Consider the following 19,376-nt stretch of genomic DNA (forward strand, 5'->3'; position numbering starts at 1 on the left):
GGGTGACATGGACTCCCTCCAGCTCAGGACTGCCCCATCAACACAAAGAATCTTTGGAGTGAAATGGAACTGTAGCAAGCCCCATGGACTGGCGAGTGCTGAGCTCACTTGGAAGACCCGAGCTCTTCCATTGGGCACTCTCAATCCTGTCTGTGGAGAAAAGCCACAATGTTGCACCAGGAGACACTCACCAGCATCAAGGCTTCCAGTTGCCGCCGTCCAGCCCATGACAGGTGGGATGGCTCCAACCACGGCTCCCACCCAGGTGTTGGCGATGCTGATCCTCTTTAGCGGTGTGTAACAACAGGTATACAGGAAAATGTTGAAGACGCCCAGAGCCCCTGTGAGTGGATTCACTCCCCAGGTCAGAAGGGCCACTCCTGGCACAGCGCAACAGGTGGCAAAACACACAGCTAGCAACGGGCTGGAAGAGAGCAGAGGACACAGTGAACACGTTCCCCTTGGCTCTGGACAAGAGCCCGCACTAATGAGGAGCCAGCACCTTCACATCCACTGAAGGTGATGGGGCCTTCTTCCCAGCTGTGGGAAGTCTTTCTGAGACTGTAAAGAAGCTCAGGGAGGAGGTGGAGCCCCCTGCATTCCTCATCTGCAGGTCTCTGTCACTCATCTCTTACAGGGCTGAAGTGAGGGCTTATACAGGGCTACATTTCAGGGCTCTATTCTAACTTGCTAAATAAGGGACAGATGAAAACAGTACAAGTTTTGGACAAAGACAGGATCCCTCTGGAAGCCATCCTATTCAGTTGCTTTCACTTTAGTGTTACCAAGTCAATGACACCAAACAGTAATGTCTGCTTCAGGGAACCTGCAAGTACACCACAGGCTTAAGGTCCTACAGTTCTGTGACAACAATCAACGCCAGGGGGCTGATGCAAACTATCACTGATGTAACTTGGTTTGTGGCTATGACTGGCAATGGGAAGTCACAGAGGGTTTATGTATGTAAAAGAACATTCTACAGTGTGGAAGACTGTGGAGTCTAGAAAAACTGTGATTTCCTGGTTCCTGCTTATATACATGGATTATTTTTTCTTAGAATCAATATAGGTTACTCAAGACTGTGCTTTCTCTGCAAAAGCTACAATTCAACCCCCAAGAAAATCATGTTTGCAGTGTCAAAGACCCACTCAATTACAGGGCCCCAAAATGCCTCATGAGAAGTCCTAGTTACCAGTTAGCAGCTTCTGGGGAGTTCTGGTTTTAAAAATGTCGTTTCTTCAAGGGAGGCAATCACTTGAGATAATACCCTTCTGTTGCCAAGGCTGTGGTGTGCTCCCACTGAGGAGAGGTGCTCTCAACTGTGAGTTGGGCTCTCTAAGAAGGACTAACTTACAGAATGATGTTGCCTTTGAACTCCTTCTCCCCAGCCCCAAAGGAGATGGGAGCGGAGGAGCAGGATGGCCCAGCAGCTCAAGTGTCATGTAATACCAGAGCCACAGAGCTGGGGCATTAGAAAAGAAATCCCACTCTGACTCTCACTTAGCTGGATCTCTTTCCATCAAGGGGTTGTGGCAGAACAGAGGAGAGTGGGGTTCTGAGGAAAACGGGAACACACAGGGGCTGTGGCCATCATGAGGTGACGGAAGAACCATGGCTATCACTAAGATCTGAGTGCATCTGCACCCACCTGTCCCCTGGCCACCTGTTTGGAAACCATAGTCAACTGACTTCTGAAATACTTGGACACCCCTATTCCTCTCCAATCTGTCTGTCCATCATTCCCACCCCAGAATTTCCCCTCTCTGTGACACAGCTATTGTTTCTGCTTCTGCTGGGAAAGATTCTAAAAACATCCAAGAGGATGGTTTACTATCACAGCACCTGGCTAGACTTGATCTCTAGCCTGCGTCTTGTGTGACCTTGAACTCACTGCCCGCCTTTAGCACTCAACAATGGGGACAGACGTCTTTCCTACTCTACACTTCTGCTTCTACTCATTTTCCTTCCTAATCTATTTTATTTTTTAGTCTTTATGTGTGCACTGGTACTTGAGGAGGCCAGAAGAGGTCAGACCCCTCTGGAACTGGAGATGACTGTGAACTGTGTGGCTGCTGGGAACTGAAGCAGGGTCCTCAGCAAGAGAACTGAGAGCTCCTAACTGCTGAGTCTCTCTCTATCCCTGCCCCCATCATTTGCTAAATCTTACTGCCTCCCGATGCCACACATCCTCAAACAGATGTTGTTCCTATCTTCTCATGGAAATCCCACTATGCACACTGTCTTCAACGTGAAGATCTAGAAGGAGTGGGAATCTAAATTGGACATAATACACTTCTACCTCCTCCATCCTGCAATTTCCCATTTCCATTCCTGAAACAGACTTCTTTCTCTAAGGCTGGGACAGACACTGATGGACCTGGAACGGTCTGGAATTCTCCAGATGGAAGATTAGGAAGCTGCCTAGGTGTTATCACACATGCTCAGAAAGGAGAACAGAGGTGGTAACAACTAGGAAAGCATTCGAACAGTTGTTCTTTCAGGTTATAAGAACAGGTCTTCCCATACACCAGACTCCAAAAGGCTAGTTTTATTTGGGGTGGGAAAAATGTGGCTCATAAACATATTTATTTTTCCTGAATTGGACCCTGTGTTTAAAAAAAAAAAAAAGGAGAAGAGGAGGGTTGTTCCCCTCTCTAAGGGCCAGCAGGGAAGTAGTTGGATTCCGGGTGTTAGTGCTATGAAAAGCCCTTTCAGAGACGCACACATGAATTTAATTTATTGAGATAGGCAATTGGGGGTGGAAGTTTAGTTTCTGACCTGTGTTAGAATCACAGAAAATCATGAGGCTTGATCTTGGCATTTAAACCAATGTGCTCAGGGGCATGAATGAAAACCAAGTAGGCTGACAGGCTGCACAAACAAGAATGAAGATATTTACCCAGCATACCCTGGGAAGCCCAGCACAGGAGAGAGTGCCCCAAGTGGCAAACTTCAGAGTCCTTGGGTTCATTATCCTGTTGTGTTTCAGTTTTGCTAAAATCCTTATTGTAAATGTGCATTATGCACATTTAAATCAGAAAATTTGCAACTATAAAGATAAAAAAGAAGAAATTATAAATGACCCCGAGACAGATATGGTTTACGTCTCTCTGGCCTTTCCTGTGCTACAGTTACTTTAAAAGTAAATACACACTCAATTAAGGTTTTGCTACTTCCTTAATTTCCATAAACCTTCATGGTCCCCATGTCACTACTTGGTTTACAACATTAGACAGCTACAGAATGGCTTACTCTATGGATATATGACAACTAAGTTAATCAATATGCCCTTTCTGGGCACAATATTTTTACCATTTTAAAAATTCAGATAATGCTGGGATGAATTTCTTATGGAGACTTCTGCTCATTGCTCCACTTGGGAGAAACTCCTAGATATGAACCTGCTGAGCTAGATGGCATGCACTATCCTGTTATTTTAGAGCCACTAGGCTCTGATGTTGATATGCATATTGTAGAGGGGCATGATATGACACATGCTGCCAGTCTGTACTGCATAGGTGTCACTCTCGCCAGTGGCACAGAAGAGCACCCACCTCCATAATCTACATTAACACTGTGGCTATGACCCTAAAATTGAAGCAAAACCAAGCCAAAAAATGCCAACAGGAGAGGTGGAAAATAGCATCCTAAGTTTCAAAAACAATAATCACAACCTCTCCCACAACAACAAAATCAACTCTTAAAATTAATAAAGTATATTGAGAGAGAATATATATAGTATCTCTTCATTTTTTCTGTTGAGAGTAAGACTCAGTGCAAGTAAAAGAACTTAGCAGGTGGGCCTGGGCTTGTGTTTAAAGGCCCAGAGCTTCCCAGGGGTCGGCTTAGGTCTGTGGGTTCTTGTCAGTGGGGACTAGTCTCCTGTATGAGTCCCTTGGGTCTTCCTCATTGTTCACCTACTTCACTTCCTGACAAGGAAGCACAAAGAACAGTTATCACTGAAGTACAGACACAGGCTGAAATACAGTGAGGAGAGAATGCTCCCTCACTATTGGCTGTAGCAACAGATGAAACAGGGTAACATGGGGTGCCCACCTTAGTGAGCCACGATGGGAGGACAGAGTGGAAATGTTTCAAGGAGGGCGTGAATCTATCCTATGTTTACTTAATTACTAACTAATGCTGGGATTAAAGGTGTGCACTACCACATCTGACTGGAAGTGAAAGTTTATACTGAAAGCCCATGATGGATGAGCGGGGAGGACAGCAGAAACGGCAGAGGAGGCTCTGGGAGGTGGCTAAGTGGGGAAAGTACTGTCTCAAAGCCAATGACCCGAGTCTGACCCCAGGTCTCTTGGTGGAAGAAGGAACAACTCGTGAAAACTGTTCTCTGATTTATACAGTGCTCCCCCACCCCTCTAAATGTAATTCTAAAAATTAAAAAAAAATGTATCCAATGTAACTCCAGCATGACAGGAAGCCAGTAGTCTCTGAAACTTCGGAGGAAGAAGTAGACAAGGACAGTGGTTTCAGGAAGAGAGAATGCAGCTGCTGGTGGCCACTGGGCTATGTTTCAAAGTTCAATTTACCAGGAAAGTGGCAACACCACAGCAAAGTTGTAGAAGTTTGGCACTTTCAGCTGTGTATGTGGTGTTAGGGCCCAGCAAGGGCCACAAGCAGCGAGCCTAGTGCTGTGGGAACACACCCCCAAACTCAGTTTCAATAGACACCTATTTTTCATCTAGAGAAAGTGATCCTTTGTCATCTTGTTAACTAGAACAACGACTCTCTGCTTACATGATGAGAGTGAAGTACCACAGGTCACAGACTGAGGGCAGCCCTTCTTTGATTTCAGGCCAGCTGCCCCGTGTGCTGTCCCCTGATCATTCCCTTAGCAACCGCTCAGAAGGCCCACCTGCATCTCCCGCCCAGGTGGTATCTACACCATGAAGATAAGCTGAGGCAGGATGTGGAAGCCCCTTCTTCCTGTCGCTTTATTCTGCACTGAGAACTGTTTTAAACTTCCCTGTTGCCGTTTTGCTCCTTCCATCCTTTATTCCATAGCAGTCCACGTCCACGTGGAGTGCTACATCTGGCTCCAGGGGTAAGCTGAACAGAAAGGCTCTGGGCCCACCCTCCACAGTGGTTCTGGATGGAGTTCAAAGACTAGCACCAGTGACATTACCTTGGAACCAGGTAAGACTCCAGCCAGGCTTGCTACAGGTCACATATGCCACCCCACCACCAACACAACACTGGCACTCACATGGCAAAGCCCTACTCTCTGGACCTACAGGAGCCACTAAACTCAGTGCTCACTTTGGCTGGCCAGGACAGGTCACCTACTTTTAAGTGCCTTGTGATGTAAGCCTCTTGACTTGTTCCAGCAAAAAAGAACATGGGGTCATGACCTAGAAGCAGTAGTTGCTAGCAGAGCAATAGCATGTCCCTTGATTTTCCTGACTCACCTAACATGGCTTGACTTAGTCAAACAGCCTCAGCTGTGTGTACCATTAAAAGCACTGTTGTGGGATATCCTTTTGTACGCTGTGAAGATGTGTCACTGTGATTGACTTAATACAAAGCTGAATGGCCAGTAGCTAGGCAGGAGAGAAAAGGCGGGATTTCCAGGCAGAAAGAGAAAGTCAGAGGGATGAATCAAGGCATGAGAGATGACAGCAAGATGAAGATCAAATTAGACATATGGTGTTGGAGAAATATTATTTTGTTTATGCTGCATCTGTTTTAACTCAGTGAAGCTGTGATTCTTTGCCTGTCTAAAACACCTGATGGTCTAATAAAGAGCTGAATGGTCAATAGTGAGGCAGGAGCAAGGATAGGCTGGACTGGCAGGCAGAAAGAATAAATAGAAGGAGAAATATGGAGCCAAGAGGAGCAGCAAGAGAACAAGAGGAGGAGGACATCAAGGGCCAGCCACCCAGCCATCCAACTACACAGCCACCCACGGAGTAAGAGTAACATTCAAAAGGGATCAGGAAAAACCCAGAGGGAAAAGGTAGATGGGTTAATTTTGAAGTAAAGAAAAACTGGCTAGAAGTAAGCTAAAGTAAGGCAAGGCATTCAGAAGTAATAATAAGACTCTGTGTGTGATTTACTTGGGAGCTGAGTGGTGGGCCCCTCAAAAAACCCAGAAGAGTAAAATATCACGCAATAATACAGTACAGAGGAGAGGTAACTGAGTCACATAGCAGAATGTAGGTTAATAGAAGCAGGTTAATTAAAGCTGTAAGAGGTAGTCGAGGATAAGGTTTCATAATTAATGAGTCTCTGTGTGATTATTTGCAGGTTTTTGGTCCTGATGAGAAAGCATAAAGCACCATAAGAGGAAGTTGAAGGGGGTAGTAAAAGTGTTGGTGACTGCTAACCCTGAGTCATGGGAGCCCTAATTGTCTCCACTCTAGTGCCTGTTAAACATTTTCATAACAAAATTATTTTAACGTCTTTAAATTTTATTATTATTGTCTGCTTTCCTGATGACAGAATGACTAAGCACACTGGCCAGGATGCAGGTACTCTGAGACTAGGTCAGACCTGGATGGTTAACCACTTATGAATCAGCGCAACTGTCTGTTTGAAGCTGTCTGGCCCTTGTTTCCTCAACAAAAAGGTGGGGTGGTGTGAGGGCTCTTCCCGTGTTGTTACTGAAGTTAGAGTCAAACTCATTTAGGTAAAAAGGTTCAATAGCAAGACCATAAGAAAGGAAAGGGTCTACTCCATCCAGCTGTGCCACCTTGTGCCAAGTTCTTCTTCTGTAATTCAGTTAAGCAGGAAATAGAAATACTTCATGGAACCTCTTATGGAGCACAGAGCACTCACTAGCTGTGCAAGGGGCTTCACCTGTTTGGTTGTTACACATTTATTCCCATTCACCATTGCCTGGACAGTTGATCACTACACTGCTTGGCAACAGAACAGACAGGAAAATGGGGACGTTTGATTTGGAAAAGAAGCCAGACATTAAACACACAGACACAAGTTCCATGAGATCTCACTGTAAAATAAGCTACATGAAAGAACACATCCAACGAGAGAGAATTATTTAAATAGGATATAGGGAGGGGTTTTGAAAATCAAAAAGTGATTCTTTCCCTGGTTTATTTCAAAGCCTACAGACAAGGATGTGTGTGTGTGTGTTTTATTTTATTTACATACAGGCATTTTTATTTGCAGTTACAACTTGTATAAGAATTTAATTTTCTTCTATCAAATCACAAAAAATGAACTTGCAATAGGCAAAGTTGACTGATCTTCAAAAAAATGTTGGTGTTTCTAACCTTCTATCACAGCACCTGTAACAGTGTCCAGAAGGACCAGAGGCACTAAGGTCTCTGAATGGTACTGGTTGGAATGACTCTGTATGAGAAAGATCGGAAATGAATAAGCAGAGGGTATGACAGTGACCAAATTTCAGTAATACAGTCAATAACCGCATGCTGATTTGAGGGTACGAGCATGTGTACAGACAAGGCAAGCAACCCTGTCTGTCTGACAGCGTGGGAGGATGGACACATCAAGAGTGCTCCTTCATACTCAGCCACTCATGCAAAGAGTTCAGGGTTCCTGGCTCACGATGAGGACTGAATGGTATTTCAAAACTGACAGGGCAAGAATGGGGTTTATCCACACATTTCAATGGGCCATACTTTCTTCCATTGGAATGGAACATGGCTTTGTTTACTAAATACTAGTCCTGATGTAGCTCTATTGAAGGAGAAGTTTTTATAGGTATTGGCAATGAGGAGAAATACAAGCTTTAATTTTCCAACTTATTGCACTTAATAAATAAAATTTGCTGGGGAAACTGGGCCCTTCTGTTTAAGCAGTGTGTTGGGGGGGGGTCCAGAAAACAGTGCACTGAATTAAGCTTTATGTTATGAACACAGGTAATTGGCCTATATAAACATTAATCTCATACTTCTTTCCCATTCTTCCCGAATAAATGATTTTTAAATTACCAAATAAAATTTCTTTTCTTCAAAAACAAAAGAAAAGCTTAAACCTTCACCAAATCAAGCCAATTTAACTCTAATTTCCTGCATAAATCCCGCATTTGAGATTTGAAATGGGTTTCTGGGGGAATGTCTCTACAGATAACTGTTCTGAAAATGTCTTCCTGGAATCTTATTAGGAATTTTCTATTTCTGATTAAGTCTCAAGCTGTAGATTTGATAAAGCAGCAGAACACTGGTATAATTTCAAAACTTAAAGAAAATGAGATAGAAAGCCTATTTTAAAACACTAAATTTTAAGCCATATTTAAGAGGGATGTAAGTAATATAACAAACATCAAATATTCCTACTTACTATTGATTATACTAGGCCATGGAAGTTGTATTATATGAAAAAAATTTGAAGGAAGAAAACAGTATATTTGCTTATACTAAAGGAGTTTCAAAAAACCAATTGAAAGACTCTCTAATGTGGGAAGAGAAGAGTGGTCTGCTGTTTGAAATCAGGCAGTAACAAAATATAACAAAAGAGTGAACCCTGTACCGAGCTGACCTCTATGGAGAGCCTATGAAGATGTCCTGAGTGAATGTGTGCTGACACATGGTTATGCCTTTCCCGTGTGAAGATTAGACAAACGGCAAAGCCTTCCAGTGGTCCAAATATGACTGTTCACTAATGTCTGACCAGTGTGTGCTAAAACCAGCAACTATGGCTCCCTCCTCCATGACTGTAGCCCAAGACTGCCCCACACCCTCCTCCATGACCGTAGCCTGAGATTGTCCCACAGCCTCCTCCTCCATGACTGTAGCCTGAGACTGCCCCACAGAGACCTTACTAAGCTCCTCCTGGTATTTATACCACCAAGTTTCTGTATTAAATAAACACCTGCAGCCTACCAGACCCTAGCTTTTCTGTGTGTGTGTCTATCCTTGTCCTTTCTTCACTCCCTTGTCACCCCAATTAGGTTTCTAGGGCCAAGTTGTGTAAGTCATGGCAGACTTCTTCCTTTTTTTTTTTTCCTGAGACAGGGTTTCTCTGTAGCTTTGGAGCCTGTCCTGGAACTCGCTCTGTAGACCAGGCTGGCCTTGACTTTTACCTCCCGAGTGCTGGGATTAAAGGCGTGAGCCACCAACGCCCAGCACCAGGGTAGACTTCTGAGCTAACCTCCTCAGACACAAAGGGTGCCACATTAACTCATCTAAATTACAGGAAAAGCATTTATATAAAGACTGGAGTTTCAGGGGGAGGGACAGGTGATCCCAATGCTGTCTTAGTTACTGTTTTACTGCTGTGAAGAGACATCATGACCATAACAACTTGTAAAAGGAAGTATTTAATGTGGCCTTGCTTGTAGTTCCTGAGGCTGTGTCCACATCATGCCAGGGAGTGTGGTAGTGGCAGGCAGGAGGCATGGTGCTGGAGCTGAGAATTCAAAACTGATCTACAAGCACAAGGCAGGGAGTGACACTGGGCCTGGCATGGGCTTTTAAAATCTTAAAACCCCACCCCCAGTGACACACCTCCTAATTCTTCCTAAACAGTCCACCAACTGGGAATAAAACATCCTAACACATGAGCATATAGGGGCCATTCTTACTCAAACCCCCACAAATAGCTTTGATTCATCTATGAAGACCAGTTCCCAGTGCAGAGGTACAATCTGAATCTACTTAAGCCACTGGGCAGGGTACCCACTGAAGCCCCCGTTCTTACTCATCCTCCGACATCCAGTGTCCACTGCACAGGAGACCTGTACTTTTCCTTTTTTACTTGAGCTGGATGGTTTAACTTTATAACTCTCCCTTTAGTTTTTAATTTATAGGGGGTTATTAACTTGTGCAAAAGAGAGTTAATGGATTTGGAGTCTTTGCAAGACTTTAATAAACACAACTTAAAAAGTGAAGGTGGGCCTTCTGTCCCCACAAGTTTGGAAGTGATGGGGAGCTGTGTGTGCTCCTAGTGATAAGCATTACCTTGCTCCTGCTCCCTCCAACCTGCAAACTTAGTCTGGGACAGCGCTTGCAAATGAAGACACAGCAGGAAACAAGCTGCCCACAGGAAGGAGGCACATGGCCTTACTTAAAGAGAGGGAGCTGTAGAGGCTGAGCCTGGCAGACATGTGGGGGTGCATCACCTTGCTCTGGGAATGTAGGCTTTGCAGTGAGTTTTAGACGCTGGCAACTAAGGCAAGTGTAGCAGGCCCATATAATCTGGGCTTGCTCTGATGACCGCTCCATTGTTTGCTCTCTTGGGTTTAGGAAGGAGAGAAAATGCTCTCCCCAGACTTTTCTCCATCTCACAGATAGACAAGAGCTAAGGGTAGAGCCAGTATACGAATGGCTCTCTAGCCTGCATGGAGCTCTAGTTCATCCTCAGCACTTCCAGAAAACAAATGCTATGACATAGTAACATAGTAACACCAATAAAACCTTTCCAAGACCATTTTTTTCTTCTTCTTCACCTTTCTCTTCTTGAACCCCTCCACCTGTAAGAGGAGAACCCCCATGTCTGTTCTGGGGCTTTTGTGTAAATAGGGTCTGCCATCCTGCCTGCACATGTCCCAGGCCACATTTTTGGTGCAGTGAGTCTGCAGTATCCAATTTGATATTCTCTGTACCTAAAAGTGGTGCCCAATAAAGTCCTACAAACCACAAAAGAGACAGTGCCTAAGCATGCACTCACAGCCACCAATGGGAGCAGCACTCATTCATGCCCAGTCTTCAGAGGAGGGACACCAGCCTCTATGAATCTTGATCACTGTTAAACAAAGCAAACAGAAAGCCGGGAACACAGAACAAGGGCCTAAGATATGATAGCTCTTTATTCAAGTGAATATTAGAATACCTGGGTGTCTTACAGCTGTAAGACGGGACACAGGACCTTAAGGGCCCATCACATAGGGCTGACATCAACACTCGGAACTCAGAGTGCTTCAGTCATGCATGCCTTTTCTGTTCTCCCGACTTCCAGGGAGACTGTGGCGTTCAGAGACTCTCAGTGTACCCCCTTGCTTATCCCAGCAATGACTAAGTCTGATGATACATACTAAGACTTTCCGCTGACTCCTAAACTCCATGCTTCATGATACCGAAAGATCTTACTTCCAGAGCAATCTTCATGACATTAACACCTCTGCAACTAAGTTGAGACCAAATTTGTTTTTCCTGCTGCTTCAAATCACTGGTTAACGTTACCCAAAGAAATTTCTATACTTACCAAATGTTTATGTTCTTATTACATTAGCAGTGTACACACACTGAGAGACTAATCATAACAAGCCTTCGAAGCTGTGCAGGCCTGTGCCTGGTCGGGTCTGTGTCCACTAGACCAGCATGACTAGGTAGTGACTAATACTCACAGCTCCCCTGCAGCCCACACAATGTTTACATTTGCTTAAGTGCTTACTGGTAAAACCTTCAGTAAATTTGAAAAATGTCTTCTGTAAGTCTCTATAATACTTAAGCTAAACCCTGCTCTTTAAGTTATAATGCCAACTAAACAATCCATTCATTTCATTCTAAAACTCAATCTTTATCATTCATTTTCAAGACAAGTATGGCTGACCCCGATTCCAAGGGTTTCCATTTATCCTTTCCAAATAACCTTGTGCTCGGCTCTTATCAGGCAATCTCCCCTGCTTACAGCCCACACCTAAGCTTACACATCATGGATCACCCTCATCTGATCCATTAACTTGGAAAAACTAATGTTGACATCTATTATTTCTGTCAGCATCACCAATCTGGAAAATGGAAAATTCAAAGGAGATGCAATCAAAATACAGATGTCTTTCAGAGTAACAGGAAGAAAGGCTTAGCCCAGGACCCCTTGCCAGGAGGGCTGAAATGTCCATTCTGTCCTTTTCTGCTGTAACTTCTCAGAGACCTTAATTTCATTTAGCTGCCCAGCCCTGTCTGCTAAGCATTCTGTACATCTAATTTCCCCACCCACTTTACAAAGCTTTCAGCATCACATAAACAAAACACACCATGCTGTTAACACCACGGGTAATCAATACATTCTTGATGAGTGGAGTTAACAGGGAGAATTTTAAAACATTTAGAAGAAACAATGGGCCTTCATCATATTAAGAAATATGTGTTTAGCAGGGCAGACCAGGGACAGGGAAATCACTGAACTACCACCCATATAGGTACATTGGAAATTTAAACCAGAAAACTTCAGGTTTGATGAAGATAGTAGATTACAAGTGTGTACATCCCTCTGCACTCTGAAAAACAAAGATTCAGCTTTAACAGAACCCTGAAACAATACTAGGGAAGATATGCTAGATGGAAGAAAAGAGAGAAGAGGATGAAAGCCTCCACTTCCTAGGAAAAACAACCACAGTTACTGTTAAGTTTAAGACTCTTCAGCTGGGTGTGGTGGCACACTCCTTTAATCCCAATGCTTCGGGGGCAGAGGCAGGCAGATCTCTGAGATTGAGGCCAACCTGGTCTACAAAGTGAGTTCTAGGACAGCTAGGGCTACATAGTCTCAAAAAACCCCAAACCAACCAAACAAACAAATAAAACCCCTTTAAGTTTTGAGTATAAAACAGTGATAGGATTTGATGTAAGCATGTGCTGAGGAGGGAGAGAGACAGATTGCAGCCTCAAAGTTACTGTATGGAACCAAGGCCTGAGATGAGCGTCAGACTAAGCCTAAGGTGAAGTTAGGCACAAGCTTCCTAAGCACAGGCAGCCTCAGTGTCCCCTGCCCATCTCTATTGGTAGCTGCCATTGTTTGCTTTTCTGTTGCCCCAGGGATCTGGGTCAGGGGGGAACTACCAGGCTCCTACTTGGGCTACCATGTTTTTTTCTCATGGAGGTGAAGCTTTGTCCTTAGAGAATGGAACTGAAGACTTTGAGGGCTAGGGCTAAGATGGCCAACTTTGCGGATGCATGAATTTAAGGGAGAAAAGGATGCAGAGGGTTGGTATTTAGAGAAAATGCAGTGTGATGCAGAGAAAAGCAGAGGTGGCTGTGAGATTGGAGGTCAGCTGCACCCAGCAAGTGCGAGGGGCGATGTTCTCCCTAGGAGGAGAAACAGAAGGGCTGCTGAATAGGGCTGGCAGACGTCTGTGTAGGAGAGAAGACCCACATGTCCAAGTGCTAAGCCAGAGAAGAGACCCAGGGGCAGCATGGCTGGAAGAGTACTGGGAGAGACCTCAGGGTGAGTCTGGGCAGAGCCTGGAGGACTATTCAGTTCCCACCAACTCCTCCTAGGCACTGCAGCTCTAATCTGCTGTTAGATAACTGCTTGTTCCTATCCTCATAGGAACTGAAGTAAATCTTGGGAGAAGATACTGGGGATATTCATTTCAAACCACTCCTCCAGCTACTTCTGAACTACTAAATCCATTTTATCATATTAGGACCAGTGTACAGGGAGATTGGTACCTCACTGAGTGGGGGCAGTTCAAGGACATTGGACACTGTAACCTAAGGGGTAGGAAGAAACAATGGACTAGTGAGAATAGGAAAACAGAGCCCCACAGACCTTAGAAGCAAACCACCTCTTAACTTTGTACATAACAAACCCTAGTTGTCAACAGAAGTGGTCATTTTGAAGCCGGGGATCACATGCTCCCAGGGGAACATCTGCAGTGGTTTGGCTCCAATTGGGCTACACTCATGGAGATGACAACAAGGTTAAGACAGCTCCATTACGAACCCCCTGGAGCACTTCTCTGCAGACTTCCTTCCAGGCAGATACAAGAGCTCTTTAGCCAAGAGCACCGTGGCTCCGGGAGGCTTCATGTGCATCTGGGACACTTCCTGAGTGATATGCTCATAGTCACATGGTGGCCCCCATGCCACTAAAGAGACTGATAAATAATTCTGCCACAATGGCCCCAGAGTCAGAGGAAAAAGCAGAAAGCCACAGGGTCAAGTGTTTCCACAGGAAAGACATAGAAGCTATAAGATGTGTCTATTAAGTACCTATACTATTGCAAGACACCACAGGCCCAGGAAAGACACTAAGGGGCAGAGCACCATGTCTATATGATTTAGGATGAGTCCAGGGACCCATCTTACCATAAGTATACCTTTCCTTTCACTAGTGAAAAAAAATGGAAGCAGTATTTTCTAAATGGGGTAAGATGAACAATTGCTTTTTTCTTTTTTAAATTCTTTTTAAATTGTAAGTGATAGCAGGGCAATAAAGGAAGTGGATTTCTGGTGCCAGGAAACCCAGGGGTGAGCATATGCTGAGCACAAACTAAACCACTGAGTTAGAGCTAGAACTAGCATTTTGTTGTATTTATTGTATTGTGAATATTTGGTGTTGCAATATGGTCACTGTGTAGTCCAGGGTACCTTCAGGTTGTGATCCTCTCCCTTAGCTTTGTACCACCAGGATCATAGGCTTGGGTCACCATGCCTGACTGCAATTGGCATTTTACGCAGGCCACTGGCAGATGATAATACTGAAGTACCTACTGCCCTCTGTACTTTTCTTAGAAAGGTGAAGACAAAGAATATTCTCATTAAAATGAAAATTTCCATGTCTAAAATATAAAGAGTATGTTTTTATTATTTAAAAACATAACTTACTATTCCTTACTTATCATCTACATCCATTATATCACCCCAACCCCCCAACCCCGTGTAAACAAGGCAACACATTATAAGGATAGGTGAGCAGCACTTGGGCTGCTAAGGCTGTCTTGGGCCTGGATACATGATACATTTTCATTTTGAAGCATGTGGAGCCCAGCCCTACAATGTGTTCAGTTTATGTAGGTCAGGAGAAATGTATTAGACTCTAAATTATCCTTCAAAATCCCCTGAAGTCATCCACAAAGGACACACAAAGTTATGTCCACACAAGTCTAGGAACAATGGCTGTCTGTGCTCACTAAAGTTGGAGACTAGCCTAGTGAAGTTGCAGGTGGGACAAAAGCACAGACTCAATGCATATGGCAGCAGGAGGCCTGCAGTGAGGAAGGAGGCCTGTAGACTCCCTCCAGCCTTTAGGTCTAGCTCCAAGTGCAAAAGAGTTATGAAGAGTTATTCTTTTGCTTGGAGGAGGTTTGTGGACTGGGCCCTACACTAGATCTGAAAGTTCTTGGCCATTACATTCTAATTCTTCTTGGCTCTTTTACCTTATGGATTACCTGAGACTGTAGGTAAACCTGCAGGAATTGATGAAAGCAGAGTACAGGGCCATGTCAGAGAGAAGAGATGTTCCTTGGTGAACAAGGATTGTAGAAGGGGTTGGGATGAGGCACAGAGGTGGGATGGGAAGAGTCCATGTGTGGAGACTCATGGTCCACAGAGCAGGCAGAGGCTTGGGAAGTAGACACCCATCACCCCTTCATCAACCTGGTCAGAGCCACAGCAGCTTCAAAACTACAACTCAGCAACCACCCTCACCCCACCCCACCCCTAGCTATCATTAAGGTCTTTTGGGACATGTAACAGGCCTCCATTTATTTCCCTCCTGTGATCTTTGGCTCCAGAGTCCCACACTTATGACTGGCTTCTGGGTTCCCATGTTACAGCAAATTCAAATCAGTTCTTGTCATGGTTTCTTCTAATTTCATCTCATATCACTCTATTCCTTCTTAGTATATGCCATCTGTTCTACCCTGTCCATTGTGTTCAGTATTGTCTTTGCTTAACACTTTGCAAATTGGGGGTCTATTGGTTTGTCAAAGTGCACTACTCTTGTTTCTAAAACATTTACAATTCCATTTATTTATATACTTGTCATTTACTATTTATTATGTGTTTATGTATACATACCACGGTATGCTTGTGGAGGTCAGAGAAAAACTTGTGGGAATCAGTTCTCTCTTTCTACCATGTGGGCCCAGGGGATTGAACCGAGGTGGTTATGCTTGGCAGCAAACGCCTTTACCTGCTTTGCCAACTGGTATGCCCACCCTCCTCTAATCTTAAAGCTCATATATTCATTCTTTACTCCCGATCTTCTCAGGGCATTGGCATTCTATGCCATGTGTGCTTGCTTGACTGAAATGTTAAGGGGATCAAGAAATACCTAGATTTCTGTATTTCTCTGACATGGGAGATTATTTCTGTTTTCTATTGCCTGTCCACCTCTGTTTACATATTTGCTTATCTGTTCATCATTGCTGTGCTGGCATGCTGGCTAGCTTTCACATGTTTCACATAAGCTAGAGTCATTTGGGAAGAAGGACTCTTAATTGAGAAAATACCTCCATCGATTAGTCTTGTGGGCAAGTCTGTTGGGTTATGTCTTGATTAATGATTGATGTGGGAGGGTCCAGCTCTCTGTGAGTGGTGCCACCCCTGGACTGATGGTTCTGGGGTGTCTAGAAAAGCAGCCTGCCAAGCCATGAGGAGCAAGGCAGGAAGCAGTACTCCTCATGGTCTCTGCACCCATCCCTGCCCTGAGTTCCTGCCCTGACTTGCCCTAGTGATGGAATGCGACCTACAAGTATAAGATGTAACCCTTTCCTCTCAAAGTTGTTTTAGGTCCAGGTGTTTTATTATAGCCATAGAAACCCCAATAAAGACAAATGCCACCAGCACTTGGCCACATGTGCTATGCTTTGTCTTTGTCAGCTATGTTCACTGGCATATCACATGGTTTGTGTCACACAGTGACAATAGAGAGGTCTCACAGTGCAATAGAGAGGCCCTGGGAAGCAGGACTAGACAGTACTGAGCAGTGCTGTGACATCAACATGCACTAAAAGCAATGGCCGACACACAACAAAGGTTCCCAGCGGCATGCCTGGCAGACAGGAAGGAGTGTGGCATGGGGGTGAGGGCAGATGAAAACAACACAACACAGCACTCAGCGCTCAGGATGAGGCTGAAAGGCCTGCAGGAAAGTATACCGAGAAAAGACCTCAGGTAACACGGTAAAGAATTAAAACAAAATTTTCTGTCTAATTACGTTTTGTAGAAAGGTTTTAGGCCAGAACCAATGTGACCATTTAAGGAGGATGCATCTGCCAGCTGAGTGGAAGTAAGAGAGAAGGAGAATAAAGGCAGGGAAGCCAGCCAGGCTACTGAGCAACCTGCACCAACTTAAGGTGGTCCTTGGCAATAGCCATGAGCAATAGGACACAGATTCCAGGACAGTCCAAGAGGCTAAAGGTCAGGAGCATTAAGCAATAAAGAGAGGGGTAACACCAAGTCTGTTGCCTGGTTTTAGAAAACAAATGAAGAAATGAAAGGAAAAGGAGAGAGACAGAGACACCAGCATGTGACGCCTGCAGGGCACCCAACAGAGATGTCCAAAGCTTCTGGGTTCAGAACAGGGATCCATACTAGAGGAATAAACAGGGTAGATGGGACAGGAGAAGAGGAAGATACGGTGGGTTAGATACTCCTTTCTATGTTTGCACATCACCTAGAATTTATCCCTATGTAGTATTTGGCACATTCTACAAGATGCTTAAGAAGTTGGTATCCTCATTGTCCTCAGAGTCTATGATAGTACCTGTCTGGTTAGAGCATTAAACAAACAAACAACAACAAAATCAAACAATTTTCTGGGGATCATCCATGGAAGGGGAAATATAAAATACTGTCATAAAGAGATGAATAGGAATGTAGGAGGATTAAATGGGGAGAAGATAGGAGGACAGAAAGAGGTGGAAATATGGGGATGGATAACTAATACTAAAGGCCTTTGGAAAGCCATACTGAGATCTACTGCTGTAGAAGCTTCCTAAAATACATACAGGTATAAATGGAATTTAAATGGACTTACCATATAATGGGGAAGACAATGTCCCAACTAGACATTTTATACTTCCAAGTAAAACCCTCAGTACCATTAATGTGTTACATCTTTTTGAATTTTGGCCAAAGGAGTCCCAATAGAGCCAATGCTATTGGTTATCCTCTACAACCTGAGAGTAAGACCCCATTGCTGAAGACACCACTTACTTATGACACAGAACATGAAAAATCTAGCTGGTACTCTAGATGCTTCACCTCTACTGACTAACATTGTTCATAATGCCAGAAGGTACTATACATGCTATTGGAGGAGGAAATCAATCATCAGTCTTACCCTGAGAGCTACAACAGGGCCTGCATGCATGATATTGGTACAACAGTGGCACAAACATTATGGGAATAGCCAACATTTTTTATTGGATTTGAGGTTGACTGTATGAGTGAACTCATATCTGATAGTGATAAAGAGGCCAAGAACCTGAGACTAAGTAAGTAGTGGGACTAGGGGAACACTTACTATGATTATTCTGCTAAATAGACATAACAATACAACAAGTTTCAGGATGAATAAGTCAATGACTGTTCTAGAATGTAGAAGAGGATTAATCATGATTTACCTACCTGATCTGTCCACGAACCAGGGGCCTGTTTTTTGTTCTATTCATGTTCGAGTCAAATGGCACCTCAAAAAACTAAAAAGAGAGAGATAAAAAAACAACAACAACAAAGTATTAGACATCATTTAAAACCATTCTGCTTTGGTATTGAAGCTTTTCCACAGTAAACTTTTGCCCTCTTCACTTCTTTTTTGGTGGCAGTGATGCTGCTGGAGATAAGATACGGGATCTTTCAACCACTTTTCTCATCTCAATTTTGATAACATGAATTAATACTTGGCCCTTTGTTAAAGAAAAAATTCTCTGAGACAAATTTTTTTAAAAGATGTACTGTTAAGAATACGTATTTTCATTCTCTTTGAAAACTTTGCTAAATATACAGTTACAATCATTAAAGCTGCTGTTCTAGGTTTAAAGCAGTAGAGTCATTCACACACCCCAGAGCTAGTGCATCAGCCGTCAGTACTGGGCTGAGATCAGGAGGAAATTAAGTGCCCAGGGAAAGAACACAGGTGAGGCTATGATTCTGGATCTCTTGCTCTGCCCGGCACAAGTTGGATTTCCTGTATTACATACATATAGGGTTATGAACATAAAGCTTGCAGCATCCCAGCCTGGACAACACATTCAACAGCTTCCCATACACTAAAGTGCAGTTTTTGCTGTTTACCCATTAAAGGCAGTGCCTAAGAAATTGTTAAAACTTATTTTCCAAACCTTTGATAAACTGTATAAGTAGGTAGTATAATTTGTTATCAGTGCCAACTTGTCAACTTTAGGGGTATAACAATAATCCAAAATCTGGCCAGATTATTTGAGAAAAACCTAGACTAAATGGGCTGGAGGCAAATCAGTAGAAGAAAACAGTAACTCAATAGAAGTTAGTCTATCTCCAGCATGTTCCCTAATAACCCTGGGAGCTGCTCCCACAATGACTTAATGGTCAAATCATATTAGTGCGATAAGGAAGGGCTCTGAAAATACTAACATGAATAAATCTAATTAATGCTGCTTACTCAGTGTTTCCCAAAACTAATTTGAGCATGAAATCTCTTTTTTTTTTCTTCAAGAAAAACATGTTTAACACATTTCAGAAATGTCTGGTCTGAGTCTACTTCAGTGATAGGAATCACTTAAA

The 19,376-nt window shown here is 43.7% G+C and overlaps 1 protein-coding gene and 1 long non-coding RNA gene across 2 annotated transcripts in view; one reads left to right on the forward strand and one right to left on the reverse strand.

Moving 5' to 3' along the window:
* LOC101829317 (protoheme IX farnesyltransferase, mitochondrial) overlaps positions 1-19,376 on the reverse strand; it is a 106,870-nt gene that overhangs the window by 11,906 nt on the left and 75,588 nt on the right. Inside the window, exons 5-6 of the mRNA XM_005067624.4 lie at positions 18,243-18,313; positions 192-424 (exon numbers count right to left, since the gene is read on the reverse strand). Of these exons, the coding sequence (XP_005067681.1) occupies positions 192-424; positions 18,243-18,313 (304 nt within the window). The remainder of the gene's footprint in view (positions 1-191; positions 425-18,242; positions 18,314-19,376) is intronic.
* Positions 4,885-6,429, forward strand: LOC110340454. Its single transcript, XR_002382272.2, has 2 exons — positions 4,885-5,157; positions 6,268-6,429. It is a non-coding gene; the product is annotated as an uncharacterized LOC110340454 (long non-coding RNA).

The sequence above is a fragment of the Mesocricetus auratus genome, unplaced genomic scaffold, assembly GCF_017639785.1.
Source record: "Mesocricetus auratus isolate SY011 unplaced genomic scaffold, BCM_Maur_2.0 Super-Scaffold_100007, whole genome shotgun sequence".
Taxonomy (NCBI): Eukaryota; Metazoa; Chordata; class Mammalia; order Rodentia; family Cricetidae; genus Mesocricetus; species Mesocricetus auratus.